The following is a 23214-nucleotide window of genomic DNA, read 5'->3' as shown; positions in this document are numbered from 1 at the left end:
CCCAATGTAAGAAGTACATATAAAATTTGTCTAAAACTAGGAAGAGTAGTTGTTGTTACTTTTAAAAAAAATATTCATATAGAAATTAAATGTTTAAGAATATAATAATGTTATTCTCATTTTATTTATCTGATTTATTTACATTCGGTCCATTTAATAGATTTTATGCAAGTTCTAAAATCAGTTTTTTTTGCCGATTAATATTACTCGTTTATATAATGAATTTTCTTATTTTTCAAAATGTAGGGATGCAAATGAACCAAACCGTTTGTGAGCTATTTGAAGCTCGATTCGATAAAAGCTCGTTTGAGCTCGTTTAATTCGGCTCGTTAAGATAAACAAACCAAGCTCAAGCTCTACAATATTCGGCTCGTTAGCTGGTGAACATGTTCGTTAGTAAATTCATAAGTAATATCTTAGATGAAAAATAATAATTTTGATATTTAATTTATTGATTTAACACATTAATTATGAAATATATAGAAAAATATATTAAATTTATTTATTATAATAAATTGACAAATTTTAATAAGAATATTATATTTTTTTCTAAATGTATAATGTATTTTTTAATGAATATTTAAATGTACAATTCATATTTATTGAGCTCGTTTAGGTTCGATAAAAGCTTTTTGAATAAGCTCGTGAGTCATGAATATATTCATTAAATAAAGCTCGAGCTCGGCTCGATTATAAACAAACCAAGCTCAAACATTCAAGAGTTCGGCTCGGGGCTCGACTCGATTACATCCCTATCAAAATGTAATCGAGATCTTCTTTATCAAATATAAAAATTATAATACATAAGATATTTAAATGTCAAACATCTTAAACACAACGAGGATGAATGCAAAAAAAATAAAATTGAATGTAATCTAAAATGCATTTCTTAATAATTAAAATTATTTTTGTTTTAAATAGATATTTGATTTGATAGAGTATGCGAGGGATTGATTATTAGTTATAAAAAGCCGGTTCGAGTCGGTTCCCTCCTACATGACATATCAGAATTCCGAGTTCAGAATTCAGCGCTCTCCTGCAAAATTCTTAACCACAGATTCCAATCTCTCTGCGGGCTTGCGAGAATCATTTGTTAGGGTTCGGTTCCGAGCGTCGAATTGTGCTGTGGCCTAACGACAGCGGCCTCACCATGTATGCTGATCAAGTCGAGGCTCAATCCAATAGGTCAATTAGAGAGCGACTTAACGGAGGTACCACAGCAGACTCCGGTCGTCGGGTACAAGTTCCCCGCAAGAGGTTAACCTCCTCTCCGTTCAATACGTCAACTCGCGTCGGTGAAAATAATATAATTTTTTCTAGGTTTTCTTGTGTGCTTCTGCTTTTGACAGAAAGGAATTGTTTTTGTGTTTCTAAACACTGATCTGATACTTCTTCTATCGTTTCATATTTTGATTACGAATTTTTATGCTGTGAAGCTATTTAGTCTTTTGTTTAACTGCAAATGACAATTAGATGTTATGATTTCAGAATGTTTCTTTTTTGGTTGGAAGAAATTATGTGACGCCTGGTTTCTTAACGTGTTAGTATAAAAGTTTACTGAAACCCATGGTAGTCTGCCATAGAACTGTCATCTACCGGGTGAATTGGGGTTGAGACTTGAGATGGGGTTTGTGGTAACCCATTTGTTTGTTGCATTTTGTTAGCATTTAAAGAGCTATTGGTATATTCACATTTGATGATGAATGCAGACATTTTTACATGTGGGAGACGTATCCAGAAGATAACAAAATCGGTGCTCTCTCTTTCTTTGAGAAAACAGACCCTTATTTTAGCAGATTGTGAATTTTCATGCAGACAAAGAGAAGATGATGACAAATGGGAACATGATCTTTTTGAAGATGGTGGATCTCAAGTCTCAAGTATGGAGTTTTTGTAGTAAAGTGCTATTAAATATGAGGTTTTGCATTTATTTTTCATAATACGTTGTTAGCTCAATCCTTGCATTTATGGGCTGTATAGATCGTCAGATAGGTCATAAAGATCTTCGTTTGAAGCTCCAAAGGAAGAATATGGAGCGAGCTACTCAAGTTATACGGGGATCTATTGTGGGAGGCACAAGGGATTTACGTGAGAAACTCTCTGGTACATTATATTCTCGGCCTGTTGAGTTCGAGCCTCCTCCGTTGAGACCAAAACCAACAACTGAAGTCATTAAACCTACCAGGAGAAGTGTCATTGCTGAAGCCGCCCCTGTTTCAGAAGCAAAGAAAGTTGCTAGCTCTGTGCCCAAGAAGAAGGCAAAGCAAACGGTTGGAAAAGTACCATCATCTCTTTTCTGATATTTATTTCTGTGGCATGAAAATGTTATCCTAATTCCTTCTCACCTGGGAGAAATATTGGGAATGCTGATAAAACCCTCTGCAGCAATGTGTTTCACCCCCTTAAATTTTCATGCAGGTCCAGTCGGTAGATAATTTCCTGCAGTCCCTGGGCCTCGAGAAATATTCAATTACATTTCAGGTCGAAGAAGTAAGCTGGCTTATTGTTTCAGTTCGATATTATCCATAGATATATTTTCCGAATGTTACCAATATATATTGTTTGCTGTATTTTGACAGGTTGATATGACAGCCCTTACGCATATGAGTGATGAAGATCTTAAAGTTTTGGGAATACCAATGGTCAGTATTGACTCATTCGTTAAATTGCTTTGCTGATGGACTTCATGTCGGTTATTCATGTTGTGGAATTATTCATGAATAAAATAATTATCAGGAAGGGACAATTGTATAATATAAAGTTTTATAAGAGATAGCTCTTTTTTCCTTGGGAGGCCAAGTACGCATATTTATTCCCGTCTGTCTGCGTTATTATAGACATCAGTCCTGAAGCCTTATTTGTGTGTTTGCTGAAGCTTTCTCATTATTCAGCTTTTACTGAATTATTTGTCACTTCTATTGGTTGTGTATAACTGTAAATATATTTTATTTATCTCTCGCAATTTTTGCTGCTTCTTGCCTTTTTTTTTCTTCTGGTAAAGCATATTTAATTGACAAGCATTTTGGCATGCCTATGATTTTACTTCAGTAGCTGTGATCAAACTGAATCTTATTGCTTTATGATTTTCAACTCGGTTTTCAACTTTTATAGTCAGTCCTTGCCTTGCGCAACTGAAATTAATACTCTGACCATACTCCATCTTCTGATATGTACACGAAACTTGCTCAACCTTGTTTCTGGCATGTCCTGAGCTTCCTGAAATAATGTTTGTCATCCAACTCCGAATTAGCCTATCCTCATCTCTTAACTCAGGAAAGTCTCATCTCATGTATGTCTGGAATCAACTATAGGCATCATCTTCTTTCAATATCTATACTTGATTATAGAACCATCTTGTTTCCTCCGAAATATTATCTTTTATGTAGAACCAGAGGGGTTTTACGGAAGACTAACAAAATCTCTGTAGAGAAATAGATAATCCTTGTTGTGACATTGGGATGCTGCATGTTTCTGGTTGGAGTCTTGATCCTCATTGCACAACGGTAGTATAAAATCAATAGCCCGACATGAGAGTTTCGGGGAAGAGGTTGCAAGTGATCCTTCCCTCCTACTGAAACTGGGCACTTACACGTCAATTTATTACCCCTTCTGAGCTATCTCAACATGATTATAGAATAGGCTAAATGTCTTAAAAATTGTAATCTATGAGAGATCCAGAAGTTTTTCAACACTACCGAAATCATGCGTAATAATGCTGCATGTTTGTGTATTGGCAAAACTGTAGTGGCAGGCGTAAACGTTAACTACACGGTTTAACCCGAGAAGATAAATGAATATTATACCTGTTTGAGTAAAACATTGTCAAATTGATTCTACGCTCTAGCTTTCATGAGCTAACCTCATGGAGTAAATTGGCTCTTTGATTAATCTTTGAACTTCGCTTGATTGGACAAATAGTATGCTGGTTTGAGGAAGTAAAACTTTTATCAATTGTTGGTTAATCTGTAGCTCCATTGACAGGATTGACTTCTCTACATATCTCCTCATATTCCTTCCTGGGAGGGTATTCATTCCATGTATTTACATGTTGGAAAATATATCGGGTTGGCCTTTGTGAGTGCTATAATATTAATACTTGGGTATAATTAAAAGCTCTATTAAGTGATGAATTCACAAAGAATGTGAAACGAGCTTCTAGTGGCAATTCTCGTGTATAAAAGTTGCTACATCTGTTGTTTTTTTCCATCTTCTCATATTCCCTTGAACACAATGATAAAAGTGGCCAATAAAGTGAAAGAGTCGCTGGTGGTTGCATTTTTTCCAGTCCCTTTCATGTTTACCGTTCTCTTTCGTGTTCTACTTGCTATATTTTGTATAAAAGTATCAGGAATGATATAGTCAAGGACTGAACTATGCAACTATACCATTGTTATTCTTGATGAATTGGCGGTCAAACTTAGTGGTTTGCTATTAATTTTTCAGGGTCCAAGAAAGAAGATTCTTCTTGCTTTGGAGGCAAAAGTCTAAGTAATGCCTGGTTAGAATTGGTCATTCATTGGCGTACTAGATTTTTTATCACACAAAATGTCGACCATCTCGCAGACCAGAAGTTTAACGAATGTATGTTATGAGGTCATCTTATCGTTTCGAGTAATTTCAAGTTGTACTACTGACTATTGGATTCGCTTATGGTTGTGTTTGGATATAATAGATAATTTGACAGGATTTAAGGACTTGTGATCCAAGTTGGTGAATGAGTTGCTTTGTCTATTTCAGTTTATTCCTTCATCCTTTGTGTGAAAACATTAATTAACATGCAATGCTAATATTTTTGCACATGAATATTTGTGGGTGATCTTTTTTTTTCCCCTGTATTTTTCATGAATTAATACGCACGTGACGTCATTTTTTAGGAAAACCGTACAATCATTTCTATTTTCGGCCACTTAATTTAGTTAAAAACCGACAGATTATGCATTGTTTCCATAAAACTAAAAACAATTAGTTCATTTCATATCGAACAAAAAATAGTTCAACAATCGAAGCATACATGCTGTCAAAAATTTCGAAGTAAACTATGTATACAAAAATGATACACCTAAACAGTAAGTCATCGAACTATTCTGCTGCTACTAAATGAAAAATCATTACACGAAATCTGTCATAATAAATAAATAGTTATATAAGAAAATTAATTGGACAAGTATCAATTCATATACACACGGACTCATGAAGTTGTCTTTATGTAGAATGAGACTGAGAGGTGAAGTTTCTTTTAGTATGAGATGAAACAAGAGGTATGGGGATATAATGAAAAATTTAAGAAAAATCATCGCAACACCAAAAATAGCTTTATATACTACTCAAGTCTAATAATATAGTAAGAGATGAAATAAAACAACTATAACTATAAAATATATGTCCAGGACATCAGTAGAATCAACCCATGTAGGATGAAACCGATGGTTGATGTATCACATTTAGAGCTTGCAAAATAGAATTATGTTTGATTATGAGAAACCGATGGTTGATGTAACTGTTCGGAAAATACAGATTCACTCTTATCGTTGCATCCCAGAAGCTATTGACATTGTGTGTGACTTTACTTAGTTAGCTTCTCTGCTGATAATGTTTTCATGATGTGTTGTTTTGTCGTTGCTCTTGTGTCTTTTCTTAGTTGTCTATGATGTTGCTTTATGATTTTTTAAGGTTGCCCGATGTATTTGTATTCGTAACTTTTTTGCCTTTTAATGAAATTAGTTTCATTAAAAAAAAAAAAAAAAACAATGGTGCCTCCTATTCCACGAATACCATTTTACGAATCCATTTGAAAAAGAAGATGAACAGTAGCCCAGATTCAAGTTTCTCTAGGAAAACCAATATATTGCAAAACATGTAAGCCAGTTGTCATTCCACGATCGATTATATCCTCTTTCTCCAAACGGAAAAACCAAAACAAATGAAAATATCGTGCCCAAAGTTTGATAAATAGACACGACTATTCGATATCCCTCTTCCAACCAGAAAAGTCTGTCAATCTAAATTTACTGCCACCAAATATATTTTCAACTCATTGTTGTGATTTTTGTCAATTCCGATAGCCAAGAGCTTGATTCTGAAGATTTTGGTTATCTTCCAAAAGACGATCGTATTCTAGGAGTAAATCTGCAGCTTGTTTCTGAAGGGCAGTAACATGACTTTCTGCAGTTTCAACTTTCTTATCTTTTTCTGTAGACTCCAACTTAAGCTTCTGTATATTTTCGGTCAAGCTAGATACTTCTTTCTGCAGGCGCTTCACTTCGCCAGAAGCTTTCTCTTCTTTTTCCTTGAGCTGTAATTTTTCTTTTTCGAGTCTATCAACTTCTTGTTTTGAAACTCCAGTGCTGCCCCTTAGCTTGATCAATTTTCGCATATAATGATGCATACGGTCGATTAAAAATCCAAGGAAGAGAGAAAATCCTGCAAGATGAGTACCGAATTGAAACAACACAGATGTAAAGGATGGAAATGAGAAGGGAAATAGAAGTTCATGAAAATGGACAATCTAATGTCTCTCGAGATTTTACTTGTACAAGAATTAACTTCTAGTTCCAACTAATAAATATGCATTTTAATTTTAATCCAATAAAATACATTTAGTTAAGAAATTGAATATAAACATCACATAACTTGGTATGATCAGTAAAGGAAATGCCAAATATGTGTTGGACTAGTTCTATGCCTACTTAAAAAATGGAACTGCAAGAGAAATAAAAGATATATGCAATAATATTTCACTTTGCGGAATAAGTAAAGATTCTCAACCTCAGGAACTGGTGTCGTATCCATGGAAGTCAAACAAAATACAGTTAGATCAATGGATGTCAATCTCTATTCTACTACGACGGACGAAGGTTTAAATTAGAAAAAATATTGCAGTTGGTGTCGCCCAGATGTTGACACGAGGTTCATAACCATAAGACATGGTTGAACTTTGAAAGGCTTCACGTGAAAAACGAAGCAAGATGACATATTTCTTGCAATAAATTCAAGCCCTACTGTAACCTACTGAAAAAAGATTGAGCATGGTAGTTGAGGGGTTGGTACACACCCCTTCCTCAACCCTTTCATCCTTTTCTTGGGTAATAACTACGTCCCACTTCAATTTGTGGAAGGATTAAAATGAGTTTACAGAGACACATGTGAAACAATCTCTAGCAGAATCCATCACCTACCAAGGATATACTTTATCCTTGGCCACTAGATTCTGTATCTGAAGATTAATGTTAAATCAAGTTTACTCCTACGACAACTGCAAAGCAGATTTTCGAATAACCACAAAACGGATTGTGTTCTCTTACAAGTACATAACCATTGAACGCAAATATTCAATGACATAGAGAAAAGAGCATCGAGAAATAAGCAAGAACAATGCACTGCAGCAGCTAATGTTTCTTCATTCATTTTAAAAGACTCTGTCTACAATGAGTTGGCAAACTTCATGCAGTCGTTGCTATATAACTTCTACAAGTTATGCAAGTTCGGAAATTACAAGACTAGAAAAAGCAAACATACCACAAAGAAAAGTATGTCAACAGGGGATTAAAGTCATCAATATAAAAATATAAAGTGATATTAGCTCATTGATCTGTCCTAAGAGAGTTTTAGCCTTCTGAAAAAGGGAGTCACCATACAATTTACCCTATAGATTATGCATGGGAAAGTTAAAATATGAAAACAGCTTTGACAGACTAAAAAATAAATGGATATTACAAAATTGATAAATGCACATACAATTATACAAAGCAATAAGAACATAAAAATTTTTCCTCATATCGATCCTTCAACTGAAAGTCTATCACATTAAACAAATTTTATATGAACATTAATCTGCTAATCTCTGAGAAATCAAATCATCAATGAAACACCTAGACAACCACAAATTGCAATAAAATGTACCAGAAAAGATAGAGCAAATGAGCATTGAGCAGAACATTTCAGGAAACAATATCAATATCTAGAAATCACAAGTGCAGACATTTGTATTAAAGGGCATAGTATCCATATGCCTAACTTCAAATAGACAAACATTTTAGGGGGAAATGAAGTAAAACAATATGCTTGCACATACTCAAAAATCGAGAATCACAATAAGTAACCTTATTGGGCATTTTTCACCAAAAAAATAATGACCATACCCATCAGAGTAGCCTCTAACAAGTTGGTCCTCCAAAGTACTTGATCCATTGGTGTCATTGTTCCATGCTTCACCCCCTTATTCTGAATCTTGAGTATGCTAAATAAGTTTGATAAGAGGATAACAAATATAGTACCAGCAATGGTTAAAACAGTAGCCCTTCTCATTTTCACTTGATCCAAACCCTTCATTACCAGTTCCCTAAGTGGCCCGATCTTCACCATCAAAAGGAATGCCACCAAACCCTCCGTACACACAACCAGAAAGAACAACGGAATCATTTTTGCCACGAGAAGAATACACCTTTTCTTCAGCACTTGATCAGTTTAAATTTCTTAACTTGAGAACATACACAATCTGTCAATAAATAAACCCCATTTCATATTTTCAGATATCTTCGAGAGATGAACATAAAAGTAAAAAAAATTAGATTTATGTTTTAGAAATCAGCATACCACCAAATTCAAGCTACAGTTTAGTCAAAATTGAATCTTGGAGAACACAGTGCAGAAGCTTCTGTAAAGAAAGAATCTTTTAAGCTCTATAGCCTCTTCTAACAGAAGAATATCGCCTGATTTTGGTAGAGGTCAGGAACCCATTTCTCAAACTGCGGTTTAAGAATAATGTGAGGGGTCGAAACCACAGATCTGTAAAAATTAGCTGCTAACGAAATAAGAGCTTATTTAACCAACTCCCATTCATCCTTTCCCCCCTCCTTCTCTCTTTGTTTCGTTGGAGGTACTATTACTCGCTGAAGCCTGATTAATGGCGAGGTTTTTTCGGGATTAGTGGGATGATTATGCTTTACAGAGGACAGAGGATTAGCATAAAAAAGTAGAAAAGGGGCGCGGGCGCGGTGGCAGTCAAAATAGTTACAGAGTACTTTCATAGTACCTGAATGAAGTCCTAGTTTAAGAATTAAGGGAAATATGAGTACACGCATTCGGACACGAGTGAATTTTGAAGGTGGCTTGTATGATTAGTCCCAAATTTTATATCTTCAACATTTTTGCTTGTTTTATATTTCAACGATGGACACCAAATATTACTACATTTGAGCGGGACACTATTATGTTAGGGATAAATAATTTTTTTTTTTGTGTCCGAAGAAAATATAATTATTTTAACTTAATATCTTGAACATTTTTTTCTTTCCATAAAAAAAAAATCTCGATTATATATTAATTAGAATCGATGAAGTTCGGTTAAATCGAGTGAGCTGGGTGAGTAATTTATCGAGTCATGTTATATTTTTTCGCTGGAAACATAGAGAACCGTACTAGTCTGAGAGCTCAAACTTGCATGAATATATGATGATCTAATCGTCTTCCCTAATTGTTGCATACTCAATGATAATTTATGCAAGAGCATTATCTTTACTCGAACTGATCGTCAATTGGGCTATAGTTGGAATTTTGGGCCTGCATATATTTTTACATACTTACTATATTGATTCTTTATGCTAAATAAATATTTTATAGTCTAGATCGAAAGAAAGGCCACCCTCGTGGTCGTGGGTACTTGGATGCAACCCAAAAGGAAATGTCCCAAATATTATAAGTATATAATCACATGTTCGGAAAAATACACGTATCTCCTCGGAGAGTCAAAAGAGGGTTGCGGGCACTTGGCAATTTCCTTTTACTTCCACGTGGGCTTCATTTGATCATTGATAATGACACGATTGTTGGAAAATTTTGGCTTCTTGGAATAAAAAAAAATGTGGGAGAAATGGACCGTAAATAGTAAAGACCAATAATTATGGACGATGAGGTTGTCAATGCTTAGGAATTGAGAGCCTTTTTATAAATAAAAAAAATTAAAAAGAAACGCAAATATCATTCTAGAATCTTTTCGCAAGTTGATATCAATATTTTTTTATCCCCGGAGAAACTAAAATTATTGGTGGGAATTTCCAAATTAATATATATATAATATAATATATTAAAAAAAGGTTTTTTAAAAACTTAATTTCTTTAAAATATATATAGTAATAAAAGTAATATTTTTTTTAAAATAAAATATTTAAATTAATAGTAGATAGACGACCTGAGGAGGAAGCTGAATTTTTTGAAGTGTTTGGGGTCTTGGTCGTCGGGCAGACATTGACTTGTTGAATGGTCAACGGGCAGCCAACTACTTGCCAGGTAAGAAGGAATCTAAATTCATACTCTCCTACATAAGACTCTCCTGCATAAGACGCAATTTTCGTATTAAATATAAAAATTGATAAAAAAAAATTGTGTGAGACGGTCTCACGGATCATATTTTGTGAGACATATCTTTTATTTGGGTCATCCATGAAAAATTATTATTTTTTATTGTGAATATCGATAGGATTGATCTGTTTCACTTATAAAGATTCGTGAGATCGTCTCACAGTAGACTTACTCATAAAAATATATTATTATTATATTTATATATTATATAAATATTTCCCACGTTACCTCGAACCCATTAAGTTCAACATTCTCCTCTACACCAAAATATTCCATAGTTCATTGTCCTCGGACAGCCAACTTTGTGGCTAATAAATTAGTGAGAAATAGCGTGATGTTGAACAAAAATGTAATATATAGTTATATTATTCTTTTCTCGTTAAGAACGATGTAATATGATATTTAATTTAATAGTTATGTTATCTTTCAAAAAAATGAATAACTTTTTAAATACTTTAACTTCTGTAATAGTGATTTCCCAAAACAACGAAACAAAAAACAAAAACTACTACTTCTCTAATAGTTGCCTAGAAAAATAATTTTCAATTAAAATTTAATTAAACTCAATTGATTATATATCAGCATAATTAATTGATTTTAATAATTAATGTGCTGGTGTAACTATTAATCAATAATTTAAATACCGAATAGATCAACATGCACTCTAAATACGATAACAATAAAGAAAAAAAATCTTAAATCTACACACACACACACACACACAAAAAGGCAAACGAAAGTTCCTTATTTTTCCTAGGAAGGGCAATAATTTAATTTATTTGTATTTTCTTGAATGCCGATTGTCTTGATCAACTAATAAGTCAAACAATTAGATATGATTTCTTGTTATATTTGAATACTTCAAGATTGAATTACATGACAGTGTATTTGTCTAGGTGTGAAAACATTTGAACGTGCTTATTACAAAGTAAACAAGCGTGCATGAATTTTAACAGTTTAATTATTATATTATTTCATATAATGTAATTAATTGAATTTGAGAAGGGTTCATGCTACGTCTGATGAACAGATAAGTAAAACAACTGCCTCCCTAATGCATACACACGAAACCGAATAAGTTATTCATCTGTAAATGTCTTTACGAATGAGTTTGTTTCACAAGACTTGTTAACAGTTGAAAGTCATTTAGAAAACCCAATAACTCTACTATTTTTACTTCTTTTTTTTTTGAGTTATTCTTGTCGTCTTGTCTCATGAATTGATCAAAAATAGACAACACTTTCAAATCTTAAAAAAACATGTTACTACCTGATCATGGAATATATTTTATTTAAAAAAAATATCTATAAATGACATATATTCAAATATATTCCATGTACCATATTTACACCTGGAATCAAAACAATGATCCCGTTGAAAATTGAATCAAGACTTTTCTCTACTCCGTTTTGGTTGGGCCGTGTCGGCTTTGAGAGACAAGCAAGACGAGTGAAGAGTTGGTTCCTATAGGAGGATTCAAACAGTCAACTTTAACCGGAGGCTCCGGTCAATCATTCATTCGTTCATAAACACCTCTTCTCCTCCTCTCTCCCTCATCATTATTTCAATCTTTTTTGCTTCATACTTTTATTTTCTTGGGGGGGAGCTTGGTAGATTGATCTTTGTGTTGGATTTATTCTTTTACCCGAAACCTTGTTTGATTACCTTTTTTTTTCCTGGGTTTTCTCCCACAGAAGTATTGCTGAAGAGAGATGGCTGTAAGTCTACATTTCTTGAACATGGATGCTTACTGGTTGTGTTTTTGGCTGCAAAGTTTCAATCTTTTCTTCATGTTGCAATTCTAATGATGCTGATTGGTCAATAATTTTGGAAATCAACTCAAATCTTGAATTATTAGCTTATGATAAATAATAAAATTGAAATTTTATTGGGAAAAAAGTAGCTTGATTGGTCCAGCTTGTCCTTTCTTTCTGTCTCACTTGCTTGGTGTTTTTGCCTTCTTTTTTTTTTTTTTTTTTTTTTCCAGTTTACTTCTTTCTTTTTATGTTTTTTGCTGCGCGGGAAAATCGTGGTCGGTTGCTTTGATTGAATTGTACACGAAAGTTGTGTAGTCAACAGATCTAGTGCAGAGTATGAACAGGGAAATAAGTGCATAAATTTTGATGGAGGAGAAATAGAAGGATGGTTAGCAGAGAGGATCCTGATTCATGTTGATTTTGCTGCGGCATTGTTGGTTTATATCTTAATTGGTTATTGAAACTTCAAATGCGGAGAAAAACTTTAATCCATTTTGTTTGAGATAAATAATCAACTCAAACCTGGGTTTAGTTTGGTTTTTACATCAATCCACTGGACTTGAATGGATGCTTCCACTTCCACTAGACACTGTGTTTTTCTTGATTTTTGTTTCACGAATTAAATATCATTATGATTCAATTTTTGAGCCAAAATAATAGTACATATGGTAGTCAAAACGATGCTTCTATGATTGTTCTTTGGGGATGTTGGGAATTAACTTAGTCCACTGTTTTAGCATAGCTTTCGAATTTTTTTTCTCTTGAAGCCCTTAAAACAAGGGACATCACTTGCATCATTTTTCGGATTGAGGGATAATGGATAGTATTTAGTTCAAGAAAAGCTAGTGTTTCATTGTTTATGTTAAATGAAAACTTCATTGTGTTGCTTCCGCATTACTTGTGGGTGTGCTTTTCTTCGATTTATCCATCTTAAAACATGAAATATAGATTTCTTAAATGGTATATTGACGGCCTTAAAAATATATGGATGCCCGAATATCTACCCAAATTGGATTAGTTAATCAACACACGCGTGCCTTTGATAAATATTGTTTGTTTTTATGTTAAGAGCGTGATATTTTTTGTATTTATATCTTGAGTTTCTCGTGTAAGAACTGATTTCCTGCATTTAGTAAAAGGTAACAACATTACCCTTTTGCTGTCGTGAAATCAGCGTTCAAATGTGCCAAAATTCGGCAACTGGGAAAGTGAAGACAATGTTCCTTACACGGTTTACTTTGACAAAGCAAGAAAAACTAAAGGTGGAAAGATAATCAACCCGAACGATCCCCAGGAGAATCCCGAGATGTTCGAAAATGTTGACTCTTCGCCTCTTGCTCCTGCTAATGCTCACGTTCCTCCATCAAGACCGAGAACTCGAACTGAGGAGACTATCGTGAAGGGAGCACCTAAGCCCTCGCCCGAACATGGAGTAGCCGGGGAGGATGTAGAATTCAGGCAGTCCAGTAATCCTCCTGCTCGATATGAAAATACAAATCAAAAAGCTGCTGGTGAATCAAATTACGGTGCCCGAAGACCGAAGCAAGCTAGGTCCCCAATGCATAGTGCAGGATCCGAGCAAAGCTTTGATCATCCTCATCAGCATGCGAAAGTAGGGGGGAGAGTCGGCGGACCTCAGGGCGGGGAAGGAAAGAACTATGAGGGTAGTCAAGGTATCACTGGAAAATCACGTATGAGACAAGCTAATCTTGGAGATGACAGTGTAAGTTACTAAGTTGCCATGTTGGTTATCTCGAGCTGTTTTGCATTCAATATATATTGCTAGAAATAAAAAGTATATATTTGGAGCGAATAGGAAAATTATGAAGATTATTAGTTTACTACCTTTCAAGAACCATTTTCTTCCTTTCGTTTTACCATCAAATAGAACTCGCATTGTGTGAAAGAACTGTGGTTCTTATGTTCTGGCTACTTCCTAATTATGCTTACCAAACATTTTACTGGTCGGGTCTTTCTCATTGTGTTCATTGCAATTGGCAGCCTGATAAAGCCGCAGCAGTTCCAAGATTTGGTGATTGGGAGAATGATCCTCAGTCTGCAGAAAATTTTACCGATATATTCCAGAAAGTTCGGGAGGAAAGGAATGCAGGGCCCGGAAACGTGTCGACCACACCTAAACATTCTTATCATCCAACACGCAGCCAACCATCCAATCAACCAAAGGTTAGTTATCCAGTCTGTTTACAGCATCATTTAACACATGACATTCTATAGCCCTTGAATGTTTCCAAGTACTGATTCATCTGTTTTTGATGCAGAGATGCTGCTGCCCTTGGTGGTAAAACTAGATAATTCATCGTTTTCTGTGAGAGTTTGAGCTATGTTAAGGTGTAAATTAGCTCGGAAAGTCTATGATGCAAAGATGGTGGCATTATTTCAGTTACAACTAGTGTGGTTCTTGTGGACAATAAACATGAGGTTTTCGTAGATCGCTTCTTCTTCTTCATCGTCGTCTTCTTCTTTGTCGTCGTTGTCGTCTCTTCTCTCTGGTGATTACTTGTACTTCGCTTTCTCCACTTGTGTAATCTAGCTAAAGAGATATATCTACTGTTGGTAGGTAGGTTCTTTGGTTCCAATTTTCGATTTGTTTGCTTTGAAAAACTATGGCGGATCTTCATCAAGTCTGGTATACTATGTGAGCTTGCATTCTTGAGTTGTAGGTGCGTTCATGGCTACTCTATATATTTTTTTATTATCTTTCTGATTCAAATTTAATATATTTTTATTTGAGCTCTACCAGTACTTACATGTGTTTCCACAATCATTATATTTATTCATCAAACAATTCAATATTGAGTAGGTTCTCGGGTTGAAATTTTTAATGTTTAATGTTGCCTTTCGATCGATGAATCATTAATTTCAAATGACAAAATCCGAGGTTGGAGTATTTAAAATAATTATTATGATTACAAATTATTGAAACTACATGCATCACTTCTGCGTTGAAAGCATTTGAAACCACAAAGAAACAACCATTAAATTTAGACAAAAACTTGTGTGAGACGGTCTCACGGGTCGTATTTTGTGAGATGGATATCTTATTTGGGTCATCCATAAAAAGTATTACTTTTTATGTTAAGAATATTATTTTTTATTGTGAAAATCGTAGGGTTAACCCGTCTACAGATAAAGATTCGTGAGACCGTCTCAAACAAGACGTATTCTTAAATTTATTATATTGAGCTAAAACTTAGGATGAGTTTTACGAGCAAGTTAATATTTTATTATATTAACTATATAAAATGACATAAACAAAAAACCCAAGTGGAAGCTCTAAAATTTATTATGTTGGTATTTTCTAGAACTGATATTAATGTTCAATAATAAAATATTTTTTTTTTTAAAAATGGCAGAAATAAAAAACTTACCCATATTTTTAATCTCTGTAAGTAATTTTTTTTTTACAAATTCCATTAAAATGCGCTCAAAGAGTATATATAGATTAAAGACAATTATTAAATAAAAAAAAAGATATGCTAACGTGAAATTATTTGAGGGTGTCTTCGTCTTTCCATCATTAGCGGCCGTTCAAAATTCAGAAATTTCTCTGAAATTTGAAACGAAAAATGTCGACGAGATTTAAACCAATTCAAATCTTTCTCTTACCCGCTTCTACAATTAGAGAGCATCTGCCATGGATGAACGATTCCTCAGCTAAATCTGATCTTCTGGTACATCTTGTGAATCAATCTCTCTTCTGTGCGTTGTATTCTTCCACGGAATAAACATGACTTATTGCTGTGTTGGTTTTTGCACTCCGTGTTGATTGGATGTGAGTAATTAACTCTATGCCGACGTGAAATTTTTGTATTTGAACAAAATATTTTTTGTTTGTCCCGGAAAATATTTGATTTTCGGAGGGATCGAGCTATATTATGGTGGTTCATAGAATCCAATTTCACTCTTATATCCTTCCCACTGAATATCTACTTTTTGGATCAAAAGCCCAATATATGAAGACCTCGTGGTTCGAATGAGACATCTGAATGTCCAACACTTTTGCTGCCACATGAGGAGGAAATGAGTCAAGCACAATCTGTTCATTCCACTGTCCATTCAAAATAAGAGAGCTGACCTTGTCATAGTTTCCACTGTACTGTGGTGGCTTCGGTTGCACTCCCCTGCCAGGTATCCATCGATTCACAAAAGTTTGTTCCCCGTTTCCCACATGCCAATATAAGCTTTTTTCCAATAGGGGGCGACTCCACCGTATTGATCTCCAAATGTAAGAAAGATTACTTCCAAGTGAGGCATGCATGATATCTTGATGTTTATAATATCTTGCTTTGAGAACACGGGCAACCAGTGAATCAGGGAAGTGTATAACACGCCATATTTGTTTCGTTACCAATGCTTTGTTGAATGTCTCGAGATGGTGGAAGCACAGCCCACATATACACTTTGGCTTGCAAAGAGCTTTCCAAGATTTTCAATGCATTTTATTTTTTCTGTCATCCACACCCCACCAAAAGTTAGCACATGCGCTCTCTATCTCGTCACATATTGATTTCGGGATACGAAAGTAAGACATAGCATAGGTTGGAATCGATTGGATCACAGACTTTATCAAGGTTTTTTTAGTGCCACTTGAAAAGGTTTTGTTCCCCCACCCTGTAATCTTTTCGCTACCCTTTCCACAAGGTAGCGGAATTGCAGTTCTTGTTTCGGCTAGAGAAAACAGACAGCCCCAGATACACTTCATGTCCTTGCACAACAAGGATAGTTAACATTGTTTTGATGGTGTCCTGCACTCTCTCATTCGTGTTCGGGCTAAAAGATAACGAGGATTTCTCAAAATTAATTAGTTGTCCCGAGGCCCACTCATACATGTTAAGACAGGTACGAACAACTGCACAATTTTCCATAATAGCCTTGAAGAACATGAGGCTGTCATCTACAAAAAAAATAGGTGGGTTATTGAAGGACAAGAGAGTGCCATATGTATTCTAGTGATGAGTTTTCTGCTTTCAGCAGCAAAAAGAGCATATGATAAGCCATGAGTGCATAAAACAAATAAGTACGATGATAGTGGATCGCCCTGTCTTAGGCCCCTGCTTGGTATGACGGTGTTGCTTAATTCACCATTTATGGAAAAAGAATATTGAACCGTGCAGACACAACTCATTACCTTCTCCACCCATGTATGCGCAAAGCCCAATCTATGCATCATTCCCTCAGTGAAACTCCACTCTATCATGTCATATGCTTTACTCATATCGAGTTTAAGCGCTGCTTAGGATTTTTGTCCTCTTTTTTTGCTGCGTATCTAGTGTAGGGCTTCAAATGCCAGTATAATGTTATCAGATATTAAACGACCATGGATGAAAGCAATCTAAAATTCATTAACTACTTGGTGAATTATAGGTCTTTAACCTGTTCATCAAAGCTCTGACCACTATTTTATAACTTACATTACATAGACCAATTGGTCGGAAACCTTTCATTGTCTTGGGTTGCTTGATTAGTTCCAGTCCTCCGTGCGATTAATGAGATCCTACCTATGTGGGCACTACCCTCACTTCATTTCAACGGGTAAGATCTTGCCACACATACAATTTAAAAAAAAAGTGGGTCCTATATATGCATGAGCAAATCTTGGACATCCATACTATCATGGGGGCAATGCCCACATGGCCCCATCATTGAGAATTTGTAAAGAAACCTCTACGGGTTTAATTTATCCTACTCATGTGGGCATTGCCCCCATGATAGGATGGATGACCAAGATTTGCCCATGTATATATAGGACCCATTTTTTTTAAAAAATTGTATGTGTGGCAAGATCTTACCCGTTCAAATGAAGTGAAGGTAGTGTCCACATAGGTAGGATCACATTAACCGCCTCTATGACCTATGGGCTAGTATAACATATAAAAATATTAATTTTTATTTTAAAATTATATTAGGAGTTACAATTAGAAATTAATTATTAATAATTCCGCAATTGTGACTTTCCTATGGGCTTTACGTTTACTGCTGCACAATTCGTTTCGACCTTTAAGACAATCTCAATAAAACATAACCCTTTCCTCGGAATTGCCTCTATTAACTGTCGTAGAATCAGGTTAGATTTCCAATTCTCGTTTCTTTTGGATTTAATAAGTAATTTTTTTTCTCCTTTTGTTGTTCGCTTTGATCGGATGAATGTTGGGTTTTTTAATTCATCGTTGTAAGTGTTAATTTCTTCACCGCTCGTTTTGTGTTTTCTCGGTGTAATTGTCTGCAATAGGTGCCAAAGATGAGGTTTTGTCGAATCCGTAATTTTCCATATTTTTTCATCAGTTTCCGACCTTAGGTTTTTTTTTTTAAATGTCTGTTTAATCAGTCCTTTTTTGTTTTTTTTTACCCTTTTTGGTTTTTGGGTTAGACATGAAATTTTAGCAAATTTCTATGAATCCCTTTGTAATTTTTGTGGTTTGATAAAATAGAGCTCCTATTTTTTAGGAAAGGCTCGCTTTGGCTGGGACCATTATTTTTACGCGATTTGAATTTTTTGAAGACGATTGAACCGTTTTTTTTATGTTTATGGGGAGAGATTAGACGACAAATTTTGTGGCAGGGTTTCATTTTCTGTGTAACTTGTAATTTGTGCGTGTGTTATAATAGATAATTTTAGATTTGGTTAAAGTTGCATCTTTTTAATTTGTATGAGTTGAAACTATGATGAAATTGTTTGAACCTGGAGTTGTGTCAAGTTGAAAACATGACAAATTGGGTATAAATATTAAATCTGAAGGATGTGAGGCTGATGAATTTAGTTGGGTGTGAGTTTGGAGGTGTTAACTGTTAAGTTGCTGTTTGTCTTTGTGTTGCATGGTCTACCTTGGTCATGTGCGAAAACAATTATTGAATCCTTAACAGATATTACAGAGACAGATGAGGTCAGTTTTGATGCAAGCTTAAAGGGCTTTTGGTCTCCTTAACTGCTGTAATCTAAAATGAAATGCATGGACTTATGAGCCCTAAGAATGTGCAGTTCTCTATTTTTTCAATGGGATTTTGATGCTAGATGCTCTTGGCTTTATAGTCTTTGAAATCAAGTCTCTGGTTCTCTTTTTCTTACTTCATGACTTGAGTAGCTAATATTTGTTATGCAATACATTTCGGGGCAGATTTTTTATGCATGATGATAGCTCGTGATGTTATAGCAATCATTTATTTGAGATTGGGTTTTGGGAATTAGAAGTAATGAGTGATCAAAGCATACGAACGAGAGACATATGTTAAAATACAGAAATTGGAAGTTCCTTTTTATGCTAGGCTTCTTCATGTTTTTATTTCAAATTGAAAGTTTTGTTAGAAGTATTTTGGGCATGAATGTTTTAACCAATCTGACATCAAATTGACTTTGTGATGTATACCATCTGCCGATTCGTTCATTATCCGTTATTTTCTGTTAAATTTTTCTTCCTTCATATCAAAACATTTTGTGGATACTTCAATAATTTGATTTAAGTTGGTGCCATGGATGAATTTTAGGAGATTTGAGTGCTTGGATTACATATAACATGAGCAGCCAGGATCGAGTGAGGAGGTATACGAGGAGTAGACGGAGAAAGCCAATGTTAGATGTTGATCTTAATGTTGTGCCCCAAATGCCATGGGATCAGGAGGGGACTTCAAATCATGCAAGCTCCCAGGACAGGCAGGAAGGAACCATGCTACTGACTGCAGCAATCGACCTGGATGCATATGATGATGATGTTATCATTTCTTCCCCGAGGGCTTTTGCAGAAGTATCACATCTTTTACTACCACTTCTTATTCTTCTCATTTGTCATTTTTATCTTCATTTGTCTTGTAGTATTTAGTTGAATTCTTTTCTAGGCATGCATTAGCATAATCAAGCTGTAACTGTGTGATAATTCAGGCTAAAAACAATTCTAGAAGAAATCATGGACGTGCTGTTGTGGTTGATCTTGAACCTGGTAAATTTGATTTGCCTTTATTTCAACTTTATCGTAATGCCTATCTTGTTCCAATTTTGGATATCTTGCAAGGGCTAGCTTATGTTGCAAATATGTGGATGAACATTTTCCTTTGACATGAGGCATGTTGTTTCTGAACATCCCTATTCCTTAATGATGATCATGTTAATTATTGACTAAAATATATGTGGATGGTGCTTGAGCTTCCAATGTACACAGTGCATAAACATTTGTTTCCATAACAAACGGAGAAAAAATAAGAAAATGATGGAAAGGGAGAACATAGATGAAAAGAATGATTGTAGAAAACTCTGTAGGGGAACTTGAATATTTTTACTATGTACTTGGTAGATATAATGTTCCTTAAAACTAAACCAAGCATTAGTGTTCACGTGTGCTCTTATGCAACTTTATAATTTAGAAAAGTGACGCCTGTGAATACCGTGTAAGGATTCATTTCTTTCACTTTGTTAGCTTCTTCAATATTAAATTGCTTGGAGATGAAAAAATAAGTTTTTCAAGTTATTCTCCATTCTAGATTTTCTGAGACAATGTGTGGTAGCTTTTAGATTAGTGCAGAATCTTCTTTTTGATTTTGTTTTTGCTCTGACTAGTTGAAGTGACATTATAATGTCAATGGTTTAAAAGAAGTTGCAAGTGGAGACATGTTAAACTTAAACAGAAAATAAAGTAACTGCTTTTTGAATTTTGATTTTCCCCTGCTTCAACAATGTCTATTCTTGGTCAATTGTTTGGAATCTGAAGTTAATTAGACCTCTTTATGCTTCGCCCTTCTGATGTTATACTGTTGGCTTTAGTGATCCTGTGGTTTCTTCTTCTGTCTCCAATTTTCAAATGTGAGGAAACTGTGTGCTGATTACATAACAGTTGTTTCAGAAGAAAGGCCAACTCGCAACAAGCGTGCAAGGTTTCCTACAAGCCAAACAATTTGCGATTTCTACATAAATCTAGAAGGCAGTAGCAATTCCAATTCCGTGGTAATATATTTTTTCTATGCAGGGCACCTGCATCTACCAATTTTAATTGTTTAATTTTTTATTGTTTGTTCATATCTCAGTTATAGTTATTCATGTGATGATATATTTGTTGTGCATATTTTCTTTGATTCATCGTGCATTTGCATCAACTCTAATGAATGTTGGACTAATTAGCTTTTGGCCAGCCATTGATTTGTCCGCATGGCATGCGTCCGGTTCCTGCGTGGGTTCGTATTTTTATTTATAACCTGACAGTTCCGTTGCTCTGGAAGATATCATGGTTGTTTTGTATTTGTCTTTGTTATTAAGCACTGTAGGTTGGTTTTGTGCATGGTGTTATTTTTGTCTTGCTAAGATGAATATAGTTTTAAACTTCTAGTTTGCTGAGTTGAACTCCGTTAAGTTCTTTTGTATTCTTGTCTTAAGCTTCTCTTCCTAGGAGGTTTGGCTGTTGAAATCAATATCTTATGTTGACTAGCTATGTTTGTGAACTTCAGAGAAACAGAGGACAGAGAGCGACGTTGACGCTGCCACCACCAAAGGAGCCTACATTTAGTTGTCCAGTCTGCATGGGCACATTGGTTGAGGAGACGTCCACCAAGTGTGGTCACATTTTTTGCAAAGCATGCATCAAAGCTGCCATAGCTGCTCAGGGCAAATGCCCTACCTGTAGGAGGAAAATAACTATGAAAGACATGATTAGAATTTATCTTCCCGCCACAAACAGTACTTAAGGTCTCTCTCTCTCTCTGTATGCTTGCTTGTTATTCAGTGGCTTTGGGGTGCGGGGTGGGGGTGGGCCATTTGGCACAGTATTCCCTCAGGTTTGCTCCAGCTGATAGATTCACACACTGCTAAGGGGTGACAAATAAAAGGCATCATTAGATTTAGTTGGCCTCTTCTATGTTACGTTGAATCCTGAAGTTTATTTTTGTCATATTATTTTCATTAAGGCAGACAAAGCCTGCTGATTGCTAAACTAACACCATGAACAACTCATTGTTTACTTTGCAATGTTTGTTCAATGCCAATAGATAAGTGGAGGGATTTTACAATGTCAAATGCCACTTGGTGTCACGATGGGACTGAAAATTTCCTGGTGGAGAGAATCGTTATTCTCAAAGTAGAGATTTTTAAGTTCACAACAAACCTCAAAGGAGTTGGATATAATTTTACAGAAATAAGAAGCCATATATTTGATGTTGTAGAAGTTAAACAGATACTTCAAACAATTGTTTTAGGGGCCAATGTCTATGTTAGATCAATTTGTTATGACTTCTATATTGAGGCATTGAAACTGGGTTAAGTAAACAGATACTTCAAACGATTGTTTTAGGGGTCAATGTCTGTGTCAGATCAATTTGTTATGACTTCTGTATTGGGGCATTGAAACTGGGTTAAGTTGTTACATTCGCGACGGTCCTTATTGTTGCAAGAACCCTGAACATATCAAGTCTTTGGTGAATTGAGTCAAAATTTTGAGATTTTTAGTACACGGTTGCTCTGGATTGATGTATTGTCTTTTATCACATGCTACAGGATTGATCCGCGGATTTAATGGTTCGAACTGAAATGCGCAAGTTCTTTCTGGAAACCATCGCGGATGATGCATATATGGAAGAATTGTTTTGGGTAGACAGTGGAGATATTTTTTTTCCATGTTATATATTATAGCATCGATATAAATTTTATCGAAGAATATCTAACTTCGGATTCTTGAAACTTTGATTAAATGGACGGTAGAGAGAATTGTAGCAACTTATCAATTGCACTCTGTATTTGTGGCGAAACTTATCAAATAAAATAGGGACATTATCAAAAACTTATCATTAAAAGCATATAAGTTATAATACTAAAAATAAAATTCGTCGTAATATAATCAAAAGCGAAAAAATACAAATTACGTGATTAAAAATGTAATCTTTCTTATATAATGATAAATCAATTTTTAGTATATCTTGGAACTTGTATGTTAAAAATCGAAAGGATGAATTCTGAATATATAAAATAAAAAAAATTTGGTGACTTATGGATATAAAACATACGATTAGACTTTTTGATTGTTCATATATTATAATCAAAATTATATTATTTATATCTAATATATTAACAAGAATTATCCTAATTTTTTACAACATTGGATATTTTTACACC

At 34.8% G+C, this 23214-nt stretch overlaps 4 protein-coding genes across 13 annotated transcripts; 3 read left to right on the top strand and 1 right to left on the bottom strand.

Moving 5' to 3' along the window:
• Positions 1–972: 972 nt before the first annotated feature.
• On the top strand, positions 973–4749 carry LOC142550637 (uncharacterized). Of its 3 annotated transcripts, none has more exons than XM_075659721.1 (6): positions 973–1257; positions 1710–1880; positions 1981–2270; positions 2419–2490; positions 2580–2642; positions 4444–4749. In XM_075659721.1, exons 1-6 carry the CDS (start codon positions 1155–1157, stop codon positions 4486–4488), a joined length of 744 nt encoding a protein of 247 aa, XP_075515836.1. In that variant the 5' UTR covers positions 973–1154; the 3' UTR covers positions 4489–4749. The 3 variants fall into 3 exon arrangements, with proteins under 3 accessions (XP_075515836.1, XP_075515831.1, XP_075515840.1); XM_075659716.1 differs by having other exon boundaries at positions 1981–2279; XM_075659725.1 differs by having other exon boundaries at positions 975–1257; positions 1816–1880; positions 1981–2279.
• A 1094-nt stretch (positions 4750–5843) lies between these two features.
• LOC142550624 (uncharacterized) lies at positions 5844–9020 on the bottom strand. Of its 3 annotated transcripts, none has more exons than XM_075659710.1 (3): positions 8593–9020; positions 8139–8476; positions 5844–6420 (listed from the first exon to the last, which is right to left on the bottom strand). In XM_075659710.1, exons 2-3 carry the CDS (start codon positions 8416–8418, stop codon positions 6050–6052), a joined length of 651 nt encoding a protein of 216 aa, XP_075515825.1. In that variant the 5' UTR covers positions 8419–8476; positions 8593–9020; the 3' UTR covers positions 5844–6049. The 3 variants fall into 3 exon arrangements, with proteins under 3 accessions (XP_075515825.1, XP_075515821.1, XP_075515816.1); XM_075659706.1 differs by having other exon boundaries at positions 8139–8494; positions 8593–9019; XM_075659701.1 differs by having other exon boundaries at positions 8139–9019.
• A 2863-nt stretch (positions 9021–11883) lies between these two features.
• On the top strand, positions 11884–14870 carry LOC142550617 (RPM1-interacting protein 4-like). Its single transcript, XM_075659694.1, has 4 exons — positions 11884–12074; positions 13288–13836; positions 14115–14297; positions 14393–14870. The coding sequence occupies exons 1-4, from the start codon at positions 12069–12071 to the stop codon at positions 14414–14416; spliced, it is 762 nt and encodes a 253-aa protein (XP_075515809.1). The 5' UTR covers positions 11884–12068; the 3' UTR covers positions 14417–14870.
• A 912-nt stretch (positions 14871–15782) lies between these two features.
• On the top strand, positions 15783–22864 carry LOC142550595 (uncharacterized). Of its 6 annotated transcripts, none has more exons than XM_075659688.1 (6): positions 15783–15805; positions 19614–19870; positions 20005–20062; positions 20951–21060; positions 21558–21795; positions 22600–22864. In XM_075659688.1, exons 2-5 carry the CDS (start codon positions 19643–19645, stop codon positions 21792–21794), a joined length of 633 nt encoding a protein of 210 aa, XP_075515803.1. In that variant the 5' UTR covers positions 15783–15805; positions 19614–19642; the 3' UTR covers position 21795; positions 22600–22864. The 6 variants fall into 6 exon arrangements, with proteins under 6 accessions (XP_075515803.1, XP_075515790.1, XP_075515787.1 ...); XM_075659675.1 differs by lacking the exon at positions 15783–15805 and adding an exon at positions 18079–18198; XM_075659672.1 differs by lacking the exon at positions 15783–15805 and adding an exon at positions 18085–18236 and having other exon boundaries at positions 20960–21060.
• The last annotated feature ends 350 nt before the right edge of the window (positions 22865–23214 follow it).

The sequence above is a fragment of the Primulina tabacum genome, chromosome 1 (assembly GCF_025594145.1).
Source record: "Primulina tabacum isolate GXHZ01 chromosome 1, ASM2559414v2, whole genome shotgun sequence".
NCBI lineage: Eukaryota > Viridiplantae > Streptophyta > Magnoliopsida > Lamiales > Gesneriaceae > Primulina > Primulina tabacum.
This window is presented reverse-complemented; position numbering and strand designations above follow the sequence as displayed.

Coding starts and splice junctions, on each gene's coding strand:
- LOC142550637 (XM_075659716.1), top strand. CDS start 1,155: ATGCTGATCAAGTCGAGGCTCAATCCAATAGGTCAATTAGAGAGCGAC. Junction 2,280..2,418: donor CAAAGCAAACGGTTGGAAAA/GTACCATCATCT, acceptor ATTTTCATGCAG/GTCCAGTCGGTAGATAATTT. Junction 2,643..4,443: donor AAGTTTTGGGAATACCAATG/GTCAGTATTGAC, acceptor TTAATTTTTCAG/GGTCCAAGAAAGAAGATTCT.
- LOC142550624 (XM_075659710.1), bottom strand. CDS start 8,418: ATGATTCCGTTGTTCTTTCTGGTTGTGTGTACGGAGGGTTTGGTGGCA. Junction 6,421..8,138: donor GTTAGAGGCTACTCTGATGG/GTATGGTCATTA, acceptor CTCATCTTGCAG/GATTTTCTCTCTTCCTTGGA.
- LOC142550617 (XM_075659694.1), top strand. Junction 13,837..14,114: donor CTAATCTTGGAGATGACAGT/GTAAGTTACTAA, acceptor TGCAATTGGCAG/CCTGATAAAGCCGCAGCAGT. Junction 14,298..14,392: donor AACCATCCAATCAACCAAAG/GTTAGTTATCCA, acceptor TTTTTGATGCAG/AGATGCTGCTGCCCTTGGTG.
- LOC142550595 (XM_075659669.1), top strand. CDS start 18,092: ATGGGCTTTACGTTTACTGCTGCACAATTCGTTTCGACCTTTAAGACA. Junction 19,871..20,004: donor CCCCGAGGGCTTTTGCAGAA/GTATCACATCTT, acceptor GTGATAATTCAG/GCTAAAAACAATTCTAGAAG. Junction 21,061..21,557: donor GTAGCAATTCCAATTCCGTG/GTAATATATTTT, acceptor TGTGAACTTCAG/AGAAACAGAGGACAGAGAGC.